Source organism: Hylaeus anthracinus, unplaced genomic scaffold (assembly GCF_026225885.1).
Source record: "Hylaeus anthracinus isolate JK02 unplaced genomic scaffold, UHH_iyHylAnth1.0_haploid 5, whole genome shotgun sequence".
NCBI classification, from domain to species: domain Eukaryota; kingdom Metazoa; phylum Arthropoda; class Insecta; order Hymenoptera; family Colletidae; genus Hylaeus; species Hylaeus anthracinus.
In genome coordinates, this window is record NW_026535322.1 from 9,195,194 (window position 1) to 9,217,750 (window position 22,557).

The 22,557-nt window shown below is 44.0% G+C and overlaps 1 protein-coding gene across 4 annotated transcripts in view; it reads left to right on the forward strand.

Moving 5' to 3' along the window:
* LOC128896078 (beta-1-syntrophin) overlaps window positions 1–22,557 on the forward strand; it is a 319,965-nt gene that overhangs the window by 292,225 nt on the left and 5,183 nt on the right. For all 4 annotated transcript variants that reach the window (XM_054159243.1, XM_054159246.1, XM_054159247.1 and 1 more), the window contains 3 exons: window positions 16,965–17,179; window positions 18,262–18,479; window positions 20,461–21,860. In XM_054159243.1, the coding sequence (XP_054015218.1) occupies window positions 16,965–17,179; window positions 18,262–18,479; window positions 20,461–20,553 (526 nt within the window). In that variant the 3' untranslated portion in view covers window positions 20,554–21,860. The remainder of the gene's footprint in view (window positions 1–16,964; window positions 17,180–18,261; window positions 18,480–20,460; window positions 21,861–22,557) is intronic.

Sequence of the window (22,557 nt, forward strand, 5' to 3'; positions counted from 1 at the left end):
GAAGATATGGGAATTTCGCGGCATTAGAGAGTGCCTGGTGGAGGTGACGTCTTCCTACGACGCTCTTCTCGCAATTTTCGCTCGGTTCTGAGCGGATCTGCCGCGCGGTGAAGAATCGTCGGCTCTGAAATATTGTTGTACTACTGCTGGAGATAGACAAGGTCGGCGCAGTTGATTCTCTTGAACCATTTCGATACATTGAATGAGATATCTCGGTACCAAAATGTCTCGATACCATGATGCAAGATTATATTTCTCCCCAAAAGAAGTAAATCAGGCGCAGACAATGTTCAATGTATCGAAAGGGTTAAAAAACTGCGCTGTTTCTAAAACAATTTTAGCAACTCGAAACGGCGAACCGGAGGAACGATCGTCTTCCTCGGATGTCGCGGAACGTTGGATGAGGAAATTTGTCGGGTCGGAAGTCGACGATAAAGGAAATCGTTATTTAAATGGTCGCGCGATATTTCTCCAGGTAATTAATGACCGAACAAGTTGCCGAAGCTTCGAGGGGTAATTTCGGTGATTACTTTAGCAACGATTATTGTCGAGAGGCGTGCGCGAACGTGATTCCGAAGTTTCCGGTGAACACCGTGCTAAATCGTTAATTACGATCAGCGCGATTAATCACCCCATTGGTGACGACGGCAATTTAAGCGACGCGAGCGATAACGCGTGAGATGTAAGCACGAAGCAACGGCGATCCCCTTGAAACAATCCCATGGAGAGGTTCTGACGAACTTTTCTTAAAATGCTAATGTTCCTGTCAACGTTACCGTTAAATCAAGTATCTTCCGCCGAGAGTGACATCTGGCAACCATAATTATTTAACGAGAACCGCGCAGTGACCTGTGAGTCGACTCGTAGATACGAACTTTCGGCGTACAAATTTTGTTTGAAAAACAGGATTTCGCGTTAAAAATGATGTAAATTGCGAATAAAAAGCGCGGAGCAGCTCAAAGTTTCGTCGAATCGGATTGGCGGTGCGCGTATTCAAAGTAAATTGAGGCAAAAAGTTCTGTAAAGCGTCGAATTTATCGTTTAATCCACTTTGTCCCCATCAGCGGTGTTGACTTTTATTACAGCGTCGAACGAACTGTTGGGGAAAGGACTCGTTAATTCAACTCCGGTTTTACCGTTAATATAAATATCAATCGGGGGGGGGGGGGGGGGAATTTTAAATATTACTCGCGGGCGATCGTGACAATAATAGACGCCTAACTATCGCGCGACACAATCGCGCTCTCTGTTTGCTCGTACAGTTATACCTCTGGGCGTTTATATTTCCAGCGACTCGTTCGGGCACAATCGAACCGGTTGTCGGCTTTTAATTTTTCATTGGCCGCGCTCGGTTGTTTACATTTTTACTTATTTAGCGCTCGAGCCGCGAGCGAATTGGCCTCGCGCGGTCATCGAGAATATTAATCAACGACCGCCAAGAATCACTTTTCTCGCTCGTTCATTGATTGCGCCGCGCTCGTTGATATTCTGGTCGACGAAATAAATAAATAAAAATACAGACATTCGATTCCCGCGATTGTAGCGAGAGCCATATGCTTATCTAAGTCGCGACAAAACTGGCGTTAACGACTCGATAGTAGTTTTTAATTTAATGCTAAATTTGTCATAATTCGATAATTATCTAGTACGTTACCTAATATTTTACTTACTATTCTTAATTTTGATAGAAATGCTTAATATTTACGAAGCGGTATTTCAAATATTAGTTAGACGATTGAATAGTCGGAGTTAGAATTTTCTATCGTATCTCCTACCGAAATCTTTTAATTTCTAATCTCTCCTCTTATTCGCTGCTCGTTTCGCGAAAGAACACGCACCTGCGAGCGAAACAAGACCGAAATACATATTCAACGAGGAAGCATGACAAACAACCACTTAAACGCCGGTTCAGCCCCTTCGTCCTGCGACACGGTCGCTTATACTTGAAACTTTATTCCCCGTGGAAACGACTTCCGTATCAGCGGGGAGAACGGCGCACCGTCTGCCGACAATTTTTTGTCAAAGGACGTCCAGAGTGTAAATAAAGTACACGATAAAGAAATATAAGCGGGTGTCGTATTCTTCGTCGATCGTTCAAGCCGATTTTTCCGTTTTCGACTCATTTCTATAGAAATAACCCTATTCTACTTGCTCGACCAAGTCCTGGTCTGTTTACCTTGTCGAGGTAAGGGTTGATATATTCCACTTGTTTAATTAGTTACGGTTTAGACAACGTTGACGTACTCGTCTGATCCATGAGAGTCCTCCACTACGTGGGCTGCGTACTGCTTGCCCACACAGGCACGGTGTCGTTCTACTAGACGTTCAAAGCGCCTCGCGTGTCTGTCTGTGCACGGTCCGCTTCTACTATTCAGCCGACACACTTCCCTTGTCCGAACGAACGTACGCCTATTCTACTTGTGCCACCTGCACGCGTCATGATACCCAGTGCTGGGAATCTTACTCGTTTGATGCACACACAACCATTCTGGGCAATTTCGGTAAAATATACAGTCAGTCTCATGAATATTCGTACCCTCTATGTCTATCGAAGAAGTCTAAATAATAATAAGTCAAAATAATAGGTTCAGTGTTTTCAAATAAATGTTTCATTATAAATACGTACATGGATCAACTTTACATTTGCGTTAGGCTTGTTTATAATGACAAATTTATTTGTAAACATCAAACCTATTATTTAATTTAGGCAAATGCCTTCAATAAACATAGAAGGTGCGAATATTTATGGGACTGACTGTAATCCGAAAATACCGTGCATTCTTTTCGTATAAATTTGCACACCTGAATAAACGAATGTTCACAATTTCCACAGCTGAATACAATTTTAATTCGCTCGACTATACATATATTCTAATTTTAACGGAGCGTTAAACCTGAAATCTGTTGTCCGTTCGTCAAACAATTCGCCGCAATGTAACGCGGACGCGTTTAACGAAAATCGTGAAAACGACACCAGTGGCACGCGGCTCGATAGGATCCGAAGCGACCCATATTTAAAATCAAATCCTGGCATCGAGCGTATCGAACCAGCCAGTCACGCTTCGGACGGTCTCGTCTCGTCTCCCGTTGTATCCATCGCGATAGACATTTATTTTACGGGGCTTTTCGGATTTGACGGATTAGACCGGACCTCCTCGTAGCCGGCGCGCCCGCGAGGATATTAATGCGCGTCCAAAGCGAACGGCAGTGGCACCGAAAGAGAAGGATGGAACTCGATCGGGACAGAGGGGGTTGGCTTGGAAAAAAAAAATAAGGGCACGGTGGAAGGTGGGAGGGACGGGGGCGGGGGAGGGGGGGGGAGGAAGAAGCGAACGTAAAAATTGCGGATAGATAAGGGTGCTAAGGGCGCCATTCGTCTACCTCGCGGCTGACAGCCACGATAAAGTTTCTTTCGCGCCGAACTGCGCCACTGGGGTAGCTTAACGCTGCTCTTCGAGGAAGATCCCGCCAACCCAGGGGCTCGTGCGTCAAGAAGACGGATACCGTGAAAAACGTCCGCTTGGCTTCCGCGTTCGGGGTGGATTTACGTCGCAGAGTGCGTGGGATTTTAAGGGAGACTTAATTGCGCCTCTCTCGACGAACCTCGACCGACGGGATTTTTCAATCCGCCCACTAAAAGGACTCGCTTTAAGAAAGGACGTTAAAACCTTGAAAAATTAGGGGGTAGTCTGGAAAGATTTACGTTCAAGAGTCTGTACGACGTCTCCGGGATGCTGTCGTTTCGATTAGATCACCCTCCTTATCGTGTTCAATCTTAAATTATTTCTTCAACTCGACATTTATTGCACTGCTATTCAAATTAATATATTCGCGACCGGTGACGCGAATTCGCGTCACTTCAAATTCGATTTCTGGTTATGACAAAATTATGAAAACTTTTCTATTTTATACACTACATACAGTCAGTCCCATTAATATTCGTACCATCTACGTCTATTGAACATGTTTGTATATATGTACATCAACATATTTATGCAAGCATGCACTTGGAAACATCGAACCTATCATTTCATCGAAACAACATGGACGTTACGAATATTTATGGGGCTAACTGAATGTGCAACATTGATATTTCAAAACATATTTTCTAATTTTTACGTTCGCCCTAAGGATACAAATTTGCGATGTTCAGCTTCAGAAAATTATTATTTTTGTCAGTACTCGGTATTAGAAACCTAAAACGAACATGTAAGTGTTATAAAAAGAAATGAATGGCACTAATTTGTAAGAGTGACCATGGTCAATTACAGCAGCCACTTCCGAAAAACACGAAGGTAAAATTAACATTACGTTAATTACAAAATTATTAGCCTTATTATTGTCGTCGTAATATTTTAACATAAATATACTCTGTAACGCGTCAAAGGGAACCGAGACTCAGTGTGGTCGAAACGTTCGTAATTAATTAAAATAAACGTCGCGGCCGAAACCATCATCGTTTGACAATTTCGAAACACGCCCGAAAGTTCTCGTCGTCCTCGAAAATACACGTAGAGTCCGAGTCGCACGTAAAACCAGGAAAAGTTGCGACGAAAATTCGTTTGCGCGGCGCTCGCCATCGACGCACTGGCCCCGAAAACTCGAGCGTGGCTTATCGGTCTTAAGAGACGCGTCGCGCGTTTCCGGCTAGAAATATTCAGCTCGTGCCCGCTTCAACTCGCGCGTGGAGCGTATCCACAGGTTGGTAATAGCGCTGTCGGCCCTCGCGAAAATTTCTCTCGCGTCGTTCAACTTTATTTATTATCAACCGGTCGACGCAGGCCGCGACCATCAATTCGGATTAACGCTGGACTCGCCAAGAGTTTTCGGACCACTGTCACTTTTCTCGTTACTATTCGCGTTACCGTTACTGTCACCCGATGAATATGGATTTACGGAAACGGGAAATCGCGCGAATTTGCGACGCGGATGATACCCACCGATTTTCCGATTATTCTGTGCTCTGCAACGGACACGGCTATTAATGGAATTATTAACACCTTAATGCACTGCTCTTTTCCACGTAAATAGGATCCAGAATCGTATAGATTACGTCGATATGTTTAGTAGGTTAAATATAGTCACAATTATTCGCCCCCATGATTCACTTATTTCCTCGACGTGCAATGCGCAAGTTTTTCGACAAGCTTCCATTTGGATTTAATTCTGAAAGAAGCAATTCGGCCTAACTGAACTACGCGTTGGAGCCAAAAGACTAACATTCCCTGGAACGGCCTGGATTGGAAGTGAAATTTACGAAATCGCGACACAATTGATCGTTATCGAACACCCACACCGCGTCGCGGAGGCAACAAGGTAAACACCTACAGGGAAAACAAACGGACGCCCACGCGTCTAGCGTCGAAATTGCATTCGACACAGGCCTCTCGCTCCCTCCTTTCCTTTTTCATTCAATAAAGAGAAGTAACCGTCGAAGTGTGCCGCGGACGAAAAGGGGTTCGTTCCATTTGTGGATTTTCCATTCTGTCCGTTCTTGAGCCCGTGCTTTCACCCTTTCTACGCGCGTGTCCGCGTCTCTGGCGTTCCCTTTTTTCGCTCTCTTTCCCTCCCGGAAGAAACTCGATGGCCTTTTTCGCGGTGGTCGGAAGGAAAGTGCCAGGAGCAGGGAGAGAGAGAGAGAACGAACGAAAAGAAACGCATGACTCGCTGGAACCCCGGAGGGGGAAAATATTTCCACGAGGTTCGTAATTTGTAGAATCGCTGCTGAAACGGCAGATCCGACGCAGCCTCGAATAGTCGAAATTTGCCAGACTTCGATCTTTTCGATCAAGCCTCCGAGTGTAGCCTTTCGCGTAATTGAGAATCGTGAATCTTTCGCTTCCTTTTTCGTTGAAAAAAAAAAGCACCCTTGACGTTTGTTTCACGATCGTTGTAACACGTAACATGTTACAGTTACATGAAATTAAACGATAGGTTTGATGTTTCCAAATAAGTTTCTCGTTATACGCATATACACAAGTGTAAAGTTTATCGATGGATATATTTATAATGAAACATTTAATTGAAAAAATCGAACCTATTATTTAATTTAGACAAACCTCTTTAATGGACATAGAGGGTACGAATATTTATGGAACTGACTGTCAATAACTAATAACAATTTGCGATTAGTGGTCGTGAAATAGTAGAATGTTATAATGGAAGAATACGAGCAAAGTTTTTTTTTAATTATCGGGAAACAGTTTTCGTTCGCTTGAAATTCGAGTACAATGTAATCGAACGAAGGATCGATGTAATCTTTCGCGTAATTGAAAATCGTGGATCTATATATTTCGGTGAATAAAGAAAAGTTCGCGACGTTTACATAGTCTGATTTAATTGAAAAACAGACTGTATCCTTGATAGTATATTTAGTTATGTGTCGGGAAAAATAGCCCCGACTATTGGAGTTGGATAATACTATACTATCGATTGCCTATGTTTGTACGATAATAAATTCTCCCGAATGACACGGAAGTCGTACACAAAAATTTAATAATACACTCGAAGGGTGTCGCAATGTCGCCCATATCCCAGACGAGAGCATGTTTTTTTTTATTTTAAAATGTCGCCTTTGACTTTTTAAAAATTTCGCCACGCGTTTCCAGTCGAGTTCCATCTCTGGCTTCCATTAAAGCTCCATTTCTATTCAGGTTGTACTTAACGTCTCGCCTATTTCATACTTTTTTACGCGATATTTAAACTCTGTTTAAATTCTACCTTTCGTTGTTTCCTATTTCATATCTACGCTCCCGTACAGTATTCTACTCCCCAACGTTTCACCGCGGCAATTTCCGCGCGGTATTCGCATTTTATTTAAATTCCGCTCCCACCTGTTCCCGATGCAATTTCTATCCGTCTATATATTCCGAGAGCGGATCCTCTCGTGCGTCCATTCGAATCCTATTTTCCACTTAATTTCTATCTGAACTCCGCCTTATTTATATTCTACTCGGCTTCCATTTCTATCAGTTCCCGCCGGGTGCAGCTACTTAACGAGATTATATCTACGCTCCCTTAAACCGTTTAAATTGTTTTCCAATCGCGCGATTAAACCGCTCGTGTAGCGCAGCTTTCGTGGTATACGTCCAAGGATTTCAATCTTCCGTTACACGATCGATCGACGATCTTACGACTCCCTCTACTCTCCCGCAATCTTCCTTGCGCGTAATTCGTTGTCGAACGATCCGTCCCACATTTCCTTCATAATCGATGCTCTTAACGAGTGCCGGTACCGTTAACAATACCTCGAGTATCAATTCAACCGATGCAATTTCGTGCCTGAAAGATAATATTGTCCGTGAAGTGATCGTTCCCCGTTTCGTCTCGATTACAATTACGACGAGATCGTTTATTTTAAATGCATCTCGGTTTTTCATTTAGCAGCAATCGATCACTCGTTCGAGGGGCTGGTTCTTAGTAGGTCTTCAATTTTAGCGTGTTACTACGCTCGAGGAAATTTCGTTCCCATTTACGGATCTTTCGCTTTGTCTCACCTAATAATTTTATTAACACATTCGCGACCGGCAGATATTTTTACGAGTACTGACGACAATAATAGAATTCTGAAGCTGTCCATCGCAAATTTGTATCGTTAGGACAAAGATAAAAGTTAGAAAATACGTTTCGAAGTATCATTGTTGTAAATACAGTCAGTCCCATAAATATTCGTACCTTCTATGTCTATTAAAGAAATCTGTCTAAATTAAATGATAAGTTTTCAAATAAATTATTCGTTATAGATACATATGAGTGTAAAGTTTATTCATGTATATATTTAAGAAATATTTACGAAACATTTATTTGAAAATATCGAACCTATCAATTAATTTAGACGGATTTCTTCAATAGACCTAGAAGGTACGAATATTTATGGGATTGGCTGTATATTACTCAATGTTTTCTTCACTTCCATTCGTAGATCGTTAAATCACACCTAAAGTAAAACCTACCGAGGTGTAGTAAAATTTCCGACAATTTTCGAACAGGCGGATTAAATACATCAAAGCTCCCCGAAGATCGCGGATTTAATAAACGTCAACCGGAGGGATAGGGAATCCCATAAAGCAGAGCAATCGCGAAATAAAAGGGCGGAAGGGAAAGGTTCGCGGCTTAAAGTCGCAAGTTAACGTCGCTGGTTTAATTCTCCGGCCACTTCTCTTCCCGGCTCTTCGTTCCTCCGTTCGCTTTCGTTCTTTTTTCTTCCTCCGCCAACCCCCCATCATCCGAGATTCCTTTAACGCGAGGAGACGTCCGTTTGTTTGTCGCGGCGACGGAGGGGAAAAGAAAGTTAAGCGTGGCATAAACGCGGATCAGTTTTACGCGAAAAGTTTACTCCATTCGAAAGGGAGTCGCACGGCTCTCAAACGAAATTGGATTTTCATCGCAAACAGAGGGCCCCGGTTAATTCGCTCGTTTCTTTGTCTCGATTTTAGTTCCGCCCGGGACGATGTTATGAAATGGAGTTATGGTAATCTCGATTCTCGCGACGAGGAACGAGAAAAGAGCCGCGGACGAGAGGGAAGGGAATTCAACGTTTCCGACTCGTTAATCTTCATACGAACTCTAACGCTCAAACAATTGTTCCGACGCTAAGTGTCGCATTGAACGCGACGCAAACGATATTTACACGGATACAGACTTGCGGGTTCGACTATTGGCCATGTTGAGTGGCAAGGACATATTGAAATCAGTTTTTTCGCAAGTCCACTTATTCATTCTTAACCCTTTGAGTGCTAGATACTCATTGTCAAAGCTACTCACGTGAACGGTCGCGCCTAGCAGTTGTGGTTGCCGTGAACGGAATTCTTTTGTAATTAATTAATTGAAATTAATAAATATAACAGATAACTCTACGGGCCTGTATAACTTTCATGTCATATGCTAATACGTCGGCATTTTACCAAATAATTTTAGTCTTTCCACAAGACGACGTATATGTCTTAAGGTTGATTCAGACTATACGACACGGACCGGCACCGACACGACAAAACATTAAAACACGTGTTTTAATGAAACTATTCGCACTTAACAGACACCGACCTGAACGTTCCGTCAACGGTAATAGCGTGAATAGTTCCATTAAAACGCGTGTTTTAATGTTTTGTCGTGTCGGTGCCGGTACGTGTCGTTGCCGGAACGTGTCGGTCCGTGTCGTATAGTCTGAATCGACCTTTAACAATATAATATCTCTGATAACAAATAACAATCTAGGTAATGGTCGACAGCACCATCGATTGAATCGAAGAGGACCAGGATCAGAAATGCTCGATGAGACGTCGCGTATTAATTAAATTCAATTCGATTCGAGCGAAGCCGACATGCGAGGTACGCAAATATTAAGCGAGCCCGGCGGATCCCAACGACGAGCAAGAAAATGGCCGAGTCTTTGAAATATCTGGAGCAGCCCGTCCGCCAGCGAGAGGACGTGCGATTCGATCGGCGAATCTCGAATCTCCCCGGGACCGAAGGCGATTCGATAAATTACCGTTCCCGGGGAATATATCTCTTTTTCTCTGACCAGCTTCTTTGGCCGAATGCGGTGCAGCCGGCGCTGCGGTTTTACTTCTTCGTTTTGCGCCACGCTTTCGAGCGCTACGGAAACCTCCGAACTAAGAGGAGACGACTGCTTCGGAGCCTTTTAAATAATCAATTTTTTCGCGGTGTGTTTTCCACTTACGTTGAACGCTTTCTCTAAACGTCTGTACACGAGAAACGTCAGAGTTCAGAGCGTGAGAGAAAAGTGGTTCTTCGTCAATTTTCAGGGAACTCCAGCGATTTTCGAGAAAGTACATTAATTTCGCTATGTGGTTAACGAACAATGTCAATTGTTGCAACTTTAATAAAATTTTGACAATTTGTATTATATGAGCCGTTCGTTGCATAAATTGATTAACTTCGTAAAACGAAAAGTTGACAAATGCGATGAAATAATGTACAAATAATAATAATAATAATAATAATAATAATAATAATAATAATAATAATAATAATAATAATAATAATAATGCGATGTATGTTCCCAATTAAGTGGGACATCCTTTAGAAAAGTTATTCTAAATATAAAAAATTACTATACCAAGTGCTTGGACACTTAAGATTAAGATTTTTCAAAAAGTGGAGTTAATCGATTCGTGTAGTGAACGACTCGTATATTACATTTATAAAATTCGGAATGGGTCGATATATCCTCAATAGTTTTCTCACCTGAAAACCAAACCCACTTCTTCATTTCTTGTAAAAGTGTTTTCGTTCTCGAGATTCAAGAGTAATAAATTAAGATAAAACGAATAGAGAGGTGGAATGAGAGAGGTCAACGGTGATTGGAAAAGGGAAGAGATCGAGAATGGAGGTAACAGAGTGGAAAGAGCACGAATGCAGGTGAGTTACAGGTCAGATGCGAGCACGGAGCGTGAAAGATGGAGTTTCGATAATCGAACGGTGAACCAGATCAATTAAAGCCCCCGGGGTGGGCATTAATTATTGAAGGTGTCGTCGACAGTTTCCTATCGCACGTGCGATCGAAGCGCAATATTCGGGACGAGTTCAGGATTTTCGCCTGCAGACTTGTCTGCTTCCCTCTCGTCTTTCTCTACGTTTCTCGTCCTTTATACGATCGCGTGGAAACGATTTTCATCCCATTCGCGTCGAAGAATCTATCTCTTCTAAATAAAGAGCTGCAACTAATATTCTCAGCACGCGCCAATGTTAAAAATGATTAAAAGATCGCGAAATATAGGCAAGCCCATCGAGCGAGACAAATGTGTTTTGATACATCAATTTTAGATTAAATTAATTCATTGTATTCGTCGTCAAAAAAGGAATATCTCTGTGTAAAATGTATGATTTTTTTTTTTTGTACAGCGCCAATGAGCATTATATGTTTCATTTAGAAATACAAACAACGAGAAACACCAAAATTCGAGGATTTCCATTTTGCACAACAAGGTCCCGTTAATTAAAGAATTGTATGTGAGAACGAAACGTGTAGGTATTTCGAACGCCCTTAGCGCTGAACGGACTGAATATTTGATGAAAATTCTATGGCATCGAAAGAGAGTATGTTCTTGTTTTTATCATTCAATTAAGCCCGTGAAATCAGATATGCAGTTCGTTTTCATAAACTCCAGATCTCTTAATTACATTTACTTCGTACACGTGACGGGCATTGTTAACAATTCGTGACATTTTCAATGAAACATGATCAACATTCGCTCTTTGGTAGAAATATAAACTAAGAAGTTCATAAATAAAATGAGACGATTGACTCGATTAACGCGTCCCGACGGAGGGGAACAAATAATCGTAGAAAATAATCGCGGAGATTAATCTTCTAGCCAGGATCACGGCCCCGGAATTCACGCCGCGGTAAAGTCATTTTGGAAATGTGTAATTACGTACGATGTAATATATTAAAACCGGAAGCTCTCGATCATGTAAATTCCGGTAATAAAATTACCCAAGGAAATTATTGCAAGAGTTAAATCGCGTTTCCAGTTACAAAGTGATGCAGCGACCAATGGTCAAGCTCGTAGGAAATATTAATAACACATATTGCATATTTCAATGTAATTTACAACGAAATTTCTTGATTAATAATCGACCGTGATTAACTTGGACGAGTTCAAACCGGGCACTCGTGCTTTCCAGCAAGTACCATTGCGCGAAAACGCGAGGCTGCTGGACGATCTCGCGTTTACACGAAAACTAGGTCCGCGTTTTATACGAGGCGCAATTTTGTTTCGCGCTTATTACCGTTAAACAACTTGTTTGGTGTAAGCTTCCAGCGATGCACCGTGCATCCAATTATAACGTTAACAACGTGCTTGAAAACGTAACAGAATTTACAAGCTCCATTTTTAACGGCAACGCACGCCGAGGGAAGATGCATGGCCCTCTTTCGAAATTGAATTGCTCGGAAAAGACCTCGTTCGACTTCACTTTCCGCGGCATTTTCCGCTAGACTCGGGCCGAAAAATACACGTATTACGTTTAGGAAAAGTCCTTAGACAAAAAGTTTCTAGATTGATGCATATTAATGCGGGTTGACATTATCCTCTGCATGTTGTCATTAACACTAAATCTATCGACGTTCATTTCTAACTATGTCTATCGTGATGAGACAAATGATTAGTCTTAGAGACACATTTTTCAATGAAGTGCAAAACCAGTAGAGAAAGTGTTACGTGCTAAATGACGTTCGTTACATTGCTTTACATTCTCTTGATCTTCATCGAACTTTTCTGTGTGCTCTCTAATAAGGAGTGAGTGAGTGAGCCTTATTCATAAGAGGGTGAAGTCGTATAATTTGATCGTTACGCCTAATGTGCCAGGCTTTCGTTTGTTCCTTTTTTAGATTCACTCTTTTTATAATTCCCTGACATCCATATTAGGGATGTCAGTAGTTTGTTGGAGCTCACTGGTCTCCCTCTAGCTCGGGTACCTCGGGTTCGCTAATCCCGTACTGTAACTACGATCAAACGTATCTACTGCCCCTGAGGGCTCCTTCGAACCTATATAATACCCTCTCTGTCCATCCCGAAACCTTTCCAAAATTAATCGTACGAATCGGCTCATGACTCCCTCCTATCGTTGAGTTTTACCTATGAATCCAAATATAACTCGAGTCGCAGAGACCACCCCCTAATTATTCTTCCTTGAAACGCCCGAACCCAACGAGAATCAGGCGAAACCGTTGGACATAGTGGTCCGCGCGAGGAACGAATTTTTCACAAGGCAAATTGGATTCCCCGTGAACCGATTATCGAGCCATTATTCGACCACCGAGCCAAGCAACGTTCTCGACGGTGTGACGTTTTCAGAAAGTTTGCTCGGTCGACGAGGTGAGTTCCGTGCACTCGAATCCACTTTTCGCGGGCGCCAAAACGAAGAAACCGAACGGTAGATAAAGTAAAAGGGGAAGTCGAAGGTGGATAAAAAGGGGTGAACGGGAAGAAAGCACCGAAAAGCTATTTCCGGTCGAAAGGGTCCGTGTATCGGGCCCGTGGAACATACGAAATGGCCGACTTAAGGAAGTTTTACTGCGAGACAAACCGGAAGTGATTCGGCAACGACCGAAACACTTCTTTCTCGGTCGAGGGCGCGGGGGTTGGAAGAAAGTTTGCTCCCTTTGGCTTCCGCTTCGTTCCTTTTCGCCGGGATTACGGACCTCGGACGAACATCCATTCTCGTTTAACGCCTTTATTTACCGACGGCTGCTTTCCCTTCCTCTTCCCGGAGTGGCCTCCTTTCTCCCTCTTAAGTTGTATATTTCTCTTTTGCCCTCGTGGCTTCTCGCCGCACCGGGCTATTTTTCTACTCGCTTCTTTTCGTTGGTTCCTCTCCTTCGGCGCTCGATTATCGACACACGAGCAGCGTGCGTTAAAGGGTTATATACAGTCGGACACTCCAGTCCAGGGGTGCGCAACCCTTCTTCTCTATAAGATGAAATCTTTACTCAAAACCCGAGTTTTTGCTTTCATCGCGTACTAACCTTTCCTTTAAATGTCGAAAGCACACGTTTCTAATACGTTGAAATAATTAAATCGAAATGAAAATAAATCGAAACTGGTCAATCGGAACGCAATAATTTTAAAGAAATTATGTTCGAATCAAAGCAATGAAAATATTAAAAATCTAATGCAACGTTGTGTGAGAATTTCGAAACAATTACTGACTTACGATTCAAACTTTCAGAGGTTCAAGATTTCGAACGAACGAACATTTAAATTTTTATTCGCGTAGATGATTAATTACGATTTCGAACGAATGGAAATAAGAGTTTGGTAAACGGTATATTACGGACCATCGAAGTTTATCCCGATCGGCCTCTTCAGAGGCATTGTCAGTCGAAACTGCATCGCGTCGAGTTCTGAGAAGCTGCTCGAACCGCCTCGGGAGGCTGTTGAAAGATGAGATTACGAAGAGAGTAAGATGCGACAAAGACTTCTTTGATATCGCCCCCGAGGACAGGCTGTACGTCAAATTAAACTCGTTCATGACAGACCAAACACTTTTTTAAAGGGTACTTCGAGCGGCTGTCTCCGCGCGGACGTTGATGTAGCGGATAAAATATTGTAAAAAGTAATCTCCGAAGCCGTGAAATTCATCATAAAGTGAAGTACTTGCGCGTACCTTCATCGCCGCGACGGACGGGGCAAACTTTTAAGTCATTTTTTAAACGTCAAACTGTACAATTTTAACAAAGGCACTCGGTGTATCTTACTTGCGAAGCACCGTCATTTTTTAAATTCTCGATCGTTATCTTTATTTTACAGCCACGAAAGAATGCAAACGTTCCTTAAGAGTGTCTTTTAGGACATTGAAAAAATTACTCAAAGCAAAATTCAAAAGTTTCTCTTCAAAGAGTTCTCAATGATGCGTACCCTCTGAATTCTCCTAAACAGACATACCCTCTTAAAGTAGTTTTCGAGTGGATGAATTTAATCAGGATTTCGATAAAACTTCACTTGATTATTTTTTGACTAAGTATGAATCGTATGAGCCTATTTCGATGTAAATTGACCAAGCTAATTTGATGAAAAACGATATAAAAGTTTTGTATTTTAAGATAGACTCTTCGTGTGAATTTGTTCAATTTAAATCGAAATGCAATTTAGAAAAGTTGTGCAGTAACAGTTAGCGTTGTTGTCGCAATCATTTCCCGAGTATTACGAATGCACACGTAGACATACATATTGATTTATTCTAGTCGTGTGTGAGAGCAATAAGACTGTGCGTTTATAAAAGTTTCCACGTGTATTTTTGAACGTGACTATCTCGAAACAACTACCTTAAATATATCACGAAACGAGAAGTGTTTGGGGAAACGCTGGCGTTCGGTAAATGTTCGAAACCGATCCACCCAGCTAGCATCGGAATGGAAGATAAAAGAATCGACGAACAGGTTCTAAGTACCCCGATCGTCCTAAATTGCCGCTGCCTACAGCCGCAGACTCCCGACAGGGTGATTTACATCGTTGAAAAATCTGTTTTTCTTTCGTGTACGGGAGTCCTGACGCGAAACGATCGAAATTCAAATACACGATCGCCGGCCACAATCGCAGGATCATTACTATTCTCAGCCCGTTGCATCCATCGCGACGCGCGAACCTTAATGCATTCGCCACTCCCGTAATTCTCTCACGAAGCCCGCGTGCCATCGCCGCCAACCCCTTCGCCACCAACCCTCCTGCTCCCGCGTCACGGAAACTTTCCCGTTTCGAGGCATCGACTATCAGAAGTGGAAAACGCTTCCAGGCCTGGGAAAAGCCGTCGAACGCGATCCGGAGGGAGCGGTACAGCTCGGGGATTGCACCCGCAGGAACTCATACGTTATTCGTCGCGCACGCCGTCGCCCAATGTAACGGGTGGCCGCGAACAATCCGTCCAACTGCTGGCAACCGACGAACGAACTCGGTTGCAACGATCCCAACTCGCGCTTGACGCATCGCGGGGCGCATACGCAATTTTTCTATCGAACCTTGATCTTCGTTGAACTTTTCACTGCGATGTCCGCTTCTATCACAGAGAAACAACTTGGTCTTACTCGATTGGTGAACACCAAGGATAACAGACGGCCACTGGTACTTCGTTGAAGCTTTGTGATCACAGTGTGTATTTAAAATCAAAATGCCAAAAAACTTTCTACAACTCTACGTACGATCGATGTAGAATATCTTAACGTAGGATTTCGTCCACATCCAAAAAACACAAAAAGCGGTGGATCTTTGAAGAAATTTTACGCTCTGCTGTTCCCTTAATTTCCCATTTTACAGTACCTCCGCCGCGATGGTACCAACCGTACCGAAAATCGCTCCCAAACCCGATCGAATGCCATCGAAGGAACCATCAATTACCCTAACCGATGTCGAAACTTTCTTTCTGGAAATTTCACGCGACATCGGCACCGGTAATCCCGCGGGCCGCGACGAGGGCGCAATTTCGTCCTGCCCATTATTCCGGCGGCCGTGTTTTTCTCCTTTTCGCCGCGGCGTCGTCGGACACGGCATTTTTTCCAGTGTCCCTCCGAAAAAATCTATAAATCTCGCGCGTGAGCCGGCGCGTACGTCAGGACCATTCGTCAGCGGGCAGATTGCAGCCGGGGCTAGATTTTGCCTGACCGTGGGGGTGGTCGAAAAAGGCTGGCCGACCCTCCCGGTTGCGGTCGTCGGGGCGGCCGCGTCCCCGCGCGCAATAAAGCCGCGAGCGATTTTTACGATCGAGGCCGGATCGCATGACGAGGTAATTTACCTTCCAAGAGAATATATCTCGACACGCTGACGCGGTGGTTACGTGTCGAGCCGAGCCACTTCAACCCCATCGACGCGAAACCCGCGGCTTTTCCACCCCTGCGGCACTCCTGCCGACGATTTCACCGCGCCGCGACGAGCGTCGTCAGACGATGGCCTCTTAGACGCGGCTCTCGATACCTGCCGGCGTTCGCCCCTTTGTTCTGGCGTCGATTGCTATTGCTACAGGATCTGGCTTCCATTCTCCGACTGCATCGATTAAATTTCCTGGCACCATGCATGTACTATTCAGAGGCTGTTCTTTGATAGGATGGCAGGGATTCGATTCGCAAAATAAATGGGTGTCGGAATTAAACAAATGGTGGTCACAAAAATGGACGACTCGAAAGGAAGGCGTCGTTCCGTGTTCTATCGGAAGGTTGTTGCTTAGTAAAATGGCAAAGATTCGATGCGCAAGATAAATGGGGGATGTGGAAATTAAAAAAGTGGTGCTTAAAAAAAATAGACAACTTGAAATGAGGGTATGACTTCATGTTCTGTCGGGGGTTGTTTAGTAAGATGCAAAGGATTCGATTCGCAAAATAAATGAGCATGTCGAAATTAAACAGATTATGCTTAAAGAAACGGACGACTTGAAATAAAAACGTCACGTTGTACATTCCTCGTGACTGTTCGCAGTGCCCTAACGCGAGCTATCGTTTGGATTGTTTTCAGGTTGGTCTCGTCGCCGACAAGATCGAACGAGGCGGCGAGCAGCAGTAGCGGCGCGGCGCAGCACGCCGCGACGTTCGCGGTGCGGGTGGGCACGATCGACGGGGTCGTAACGCATCATCTTCGAGCAGAGACGAGGAGGGACTTGGCGGCCTGGGCCAGAGCGATCGTTCAGGGCTGTCACGCGGCTGCTCACTCCTTGCGCGAATACACCGTTCGTGAGTAAACTCAACTTTCTTCTCTACTATTGATATCCTCGCAACGTCTTACTATGAGTCTTTATCTACTTTTATCTACCTGAAATTCGTCTTCGTGGAACAAGAGAAGAGAAATGACAAAATAATTGAATGGAAAGAGAAGAAGACGACGACGAGACTTCTCGAAAAAAGGAGTAATGGCAAATAAAGGGTGTAATTAATTGTACCACCAAATTCCATGCATCGATCAACCTGTCCCCGTCCTTCCCCCTTGGGGGGAGGGATGGCAAACAAATATTTTCCTGTTTTGTTTTCGAGCGTAATCGTTCGTTCCACGGCTCGAGCGTCCCGTGTACGCGCTCGAACGTGAAATAAAGTGAAAGAGAAAAACAACCGGGATCGGGCGCGCATACATCTTCCCGGAGGAAAGGGAACAGGCTCGGACCGGGATATATTCCGATCCTCCTCGTTGTTCTCCACGGACGAGGAGCGCGTCGCGCGCCCGTTCGCTTCGATGAATTTTAATTTCTTTTCACCGTGAACGAACGGCAATAATAAATCGAGATTAATGCTCAACGCGGACCCGTTCTACGCGCGCCTTTTCCCATCGCGACTCGTCGAATCCATCGATCACCGAACGATCGTAGATCTCGCCGGAGGTGGCGAATAGACTTGGAAAAACTGCGAAAAAGAATGTCGCGAGGGCATCTAAATTTTCAACTTGCTTCGTTCATGAAGAATCGTAGTTGTTAGAATCAACGGGTTCGATGCACATATCGAGATTGCAATTAGATCTTTGTAATTAGGGACAGAAGGAGTCAAATCAATTTTCTGTTAGAATAATTGTCTCTATGAATTGCAGTAGAGGCAGTGATGATAACTACAAATGAAACTGGGATGGTGAATTCAAACCGAAATAATGAATCACTCATATGATTCGTATTTAATCAACGAACAATCAAGCAAAGTTTTGTTCGAATCCTACAATAATTAAATTCATGGAACAACTACCTTAATCGATCGAATTTATGCGACACGGGTGCAAAGTGCAAGACCGCAAGTGTCAATCTTTCGTAAATGTGCCTGTCTTTTGCGTTTTCAAGGCTGCACGTGGCAAGGAAAGGCTTGCCAGCTGGTCGTCAACCACGAGGACGGTTTCGCGTTGTACGCGGCCGGCACAAGGGGCGTAGGCGGAAACGGCGTTAGTCCTGGCTCACCCCCTGCACCCTTATGGAGAAGATCCTTCGACAAACTGAGAATGTCCGCCGACGATGGGGCGCGACTGCTGTGGCTCGACTTCGGCGGAGAGGATGGAGAGATTGTGAGTTGCATCGACGAACGTCTACTTTAACGATTTCAACCCTTAAGAGTTCTATTTATAAGAAAAAAGATTCTAGAAATATATTCGATCATGGAATCATATGATTAATCTTTTCCTTAGTTTTTCTTCATCGGTAAACTGATTACTATCTTGGAACGAAACTTTAAGGGATGAAACACCTACGACTGCCTTATCGCGTTGATAATTTAACTCTGATATAAAGGAACAATTGCTTCAATAAAAGTTCCATGGGACTGTACCTGTGTCCGAGACTCTACTTGGAGGTGACGGGTCCCCTTCTTTCGCACCCCTATCCTTACACCCCGAAACCAAAATTTGACGAAAAACTGCTTCCTGGAGCAGACGAGACCGATAATGCCGCAACAAACGGAATCGCGATCGAAACGTCGACCATTGTGAGAAGAAAGCGGCTGTTCCTTTATTAGCGAGCCAAGTATTGAGAATTTTAATTGACTCGGCGCAGACATCGAGATTGTTATCATCGACGGGCGCGCGCCCGCCCGCACCTACCCTCAAGAGGGGCTGCGCACGGAGTAATCCCATTGTGCTCGTCACTTTCAAAGAGCCTTCTCGACGGGGACGATGCCGGAAATACGTATTTTACATCTTCCCCGAACACTGTCGTCCGGTACCGTTCAATGGCCATTCATAACTGGGGCGGTTAGGGGTGGAGAAGAAGGCATCGAAGAAGAGTTTCCCGCGACAGACGTCTCGATGGAAAAATTATTCCGCTCTCGAGCAGCCTGAAATGAAGCTGCAAAAGAATCCCCACCGGAATCGTTCCCTCTTGGAATTTTTATTAAGCTCAACGATGACTTGAGCGGTTCGATCTGAGGCCATTCGATATCCCTAGAATATGTTCGCGATAGGAAAAAACAAACAAGCGACGGGAAGGACCGTTCCCCCGACCATAAGGAGACTTTATTGTTCCGTTCGGACGCGTTTCACCGTGAATACGTTGGTCGCGATGTCACCCAGAAATGTGTGACAGGACTCTTCAGTTAGAAAATAAAAAAAAATTAATTCCAAAGGTGAAGCGATGATGAAAATAAATTCGGATAGAATTTGGGAATTAAATGTGTTAAAAAATTAAATACTACAGCAAATGTGAAATTATCTAACCTACAACGGTCTCGAGACAAAATTTTAACTCGACAGAAATTTTCACGAGTTTTTAGTCCGGCTGCCAACGCGTTAAGCGGATTTTCCATTCGCTCTGGCTTTAGTACGCGTGCCCTTCCCACGGTTTCCAACCTCCGATAATCACTTTTTTAATCGCTCATTCGAGGAACGTTATTGGCCAATTTCGATTTCCAAATTACCTTCTGCGAGAATTAAAGTGGAGGCGAGAAACTGTTCCTTAGATTTCAATCCCTCAGAAATTCCATCTAACTTTTCTGTACCTATTTCACCTACAAAAGACGCGCGTTCTTACGTTTAACCTCTTGGGTACGATGAGCCTCTATAGTTGGCTTTTTCCTGAACCACGAGTCACTAACACAGAAAGCTTTTCAGGTGTCCACTTCCGATTGTTTTGATGCTCGGATATGTTTTAAAAGACCGAAAAATAGGATATACGTATTTTTTTATATTGACCCGTTTTCATATTTAGGGGGTGAAACGACCCCCTAAAGTTTCAGATGCAACAGACTATCACCGAAACTATCATAGACAGAAGAAAACTTTTTAAGGAAAAGTTTCATGGTTTTCTATCTGCATATCAAATCTGGCCCTAAATTTTGTAAGAGATAATTTCTTTATAATAATAGTCCATTGCAGCTGAAAATTTAGGGGGTCGTTTCACCCCCTAAATATGAAAAAGGGCCGATATACAAAAATACGTATATCCTATTTTTCGGTCCTATAAATCATATCCAAAAATCAAAACAACAGAGGTTAGAGCTAAAGGCCTTGAAACCTCGAAGAGGAAACCTCACACTATTCTGACGTCACGTTTCAGGAGCTGGACCTCGAGAGCTGTCCAAAGCCGATCGTGTTCGTTCTGCACAACTTCCTCTCCGCGAAGATCCACCGGTTGGGGCTGAGCGCATAGGGGTACGAGGGGGCCCCGACAGAGGCCCCCGACCTGCCGCCCCACACGACCAGGTCCGTCACCAGCGTCTTCCTCCACTGAGCCCGATCCGTTCGGAGAAGAAGCGGGCAGCGGATGGCAGGCAGTAGAGAGCAACGAAGACCAGAGACACTCGACGGGTCCGTGAAGATGCGTGTTCGAGTTTACCGCCGGAAGGGAGGCTCGCGTAGATCCACGCTCTTCCACGTTTCCAGCCAGGCCTCGATGGTGTTCTCGATGCTGGCGGTGGGGCGATTCGGTCGGTCTCACCCAGCGAACTTGACGGGAGAGAAAGAGACTCTTTTTACGCGTAATGAAAGAAAGTATACCTAGGCGACGAGGAACGTCGACGATCGGCCAGGATCGTCGACTCGAAGCCATCCACCGCGGTCGCAATTTATCGAGGAAAGTACATCCAGTAGGCTAGGCGTCCGCCGGGATACTGGGTCGGGGCTGGTGGGAATCGTAACTAATCAACGCGCCTAAGTAACCAATTTAAACAAAAATAACAAATAACAAATAAAAACTATCTACCTAACGCTAAGTATGAAATAACACGACCGGTGGGAGGAGGGGAGAGAGGACTGAGTAGAGAACGAGAGTCCAGCCGGTCGACGAGAAACGTTCTCCGGATCGAGAACGCTCGAACGCGGAGACCGACTAGAAGAAGCTAATCAATTACTGTCCAACCGCGCGCTGCCCGTTGGTTATTTTGCGCTCCTGCTTCCTCCCTTGTTCATCGAGCTGAGAAAGGAAAGCTAGGGAAGGTAGAATCGACGGAACGAAGGAAACTCGCGGAAATCGAAGGTCTGAGCATCGCCGAGTGTTCGACCTCTGAAAGGAGAGGAATTCCAATGCAACGAAAATAAATTCCCGAAATCGGATATTTCGCGTGCAACAACCCACTATAATATTACAATTCAATTCCTACGATCGGATTGCAAGGCTGCGAGATTTATCATTTTTTTAACGCAAGTATTAACCACGCGTCGTTCCGTCGCGAACAGTCTGGCGATGATTACCGCGAGCTTCTCTGGACTCTTTCGAGCGAGATCCGCAGCTTCGACAAGGGAGACGAGTTAAGGGTCTCCCAGAAGAGGGAACTTGGGATAGTTACGGCGGAGACCAGCGAAGTCGAACGAACGAGGTAACGATCGCCCGATTTCGTCGAGATATCGTTCGAAGGGGATCGCGACAGAGTCGAAGACGAAGGACTCCGTTATCCTCCGACGGTAGACCAACGGGCGGACGTTAATAGTTGTTTTGTACGATTCGTATTCTTAACGCGGGTAAGTGTAAGATGCCAAGAAACGTCGATGTGTATACTGGTAGCTGCAAGTCCGCTCGATCTTCTTCTTTTCCTAGGAGGTAACTCGCGAGGAGGTCTGAGATACCATGATCCGCTTCCATTGTTCTTGCTTCTACGGCGGGAAATCGCGAGAGAGCGTATTCGTGTCGTTCGGCTGTTCGAGAACGGATAAAGAGATGTTTCCATTGGTTTGATACATAAATTCGTCGCGTTCTGCGTTCAACGCGAGTTTGTTTTCAACAAGAGAAACTTCTTGGCCGTGTGTTACGCGAAAGCTGTTTCGATAGAAAGTTTCGAAAGTTTAAATGCATTTACAGTCAGTCCCGTAAATATTCGTACCATCCGTATCTATCGAAGAAATTTTTAATTTTTAAATCGTCTAATTTAAATGATAGGCTTCACGTGTCCAAGTCAATTTTCCATTATAAATACGTACATGAATAAACTTCACACATGTATATATTTACGATTACAAATTTATTTGAAAACATGGAGCATTCGTTTAAATTAGACAAATTTCTTCGATAAATATAGAGGGTACGAGTACTTATACTTCGTTATAAATATGAACATGTGTCATTCACACATGTACATGTTTATTTATAACGAATATTTGGAATCAGCAAATCTATCGATTAATTTAGACGAATTTCTCCAACGGATGGTACAAATATCTA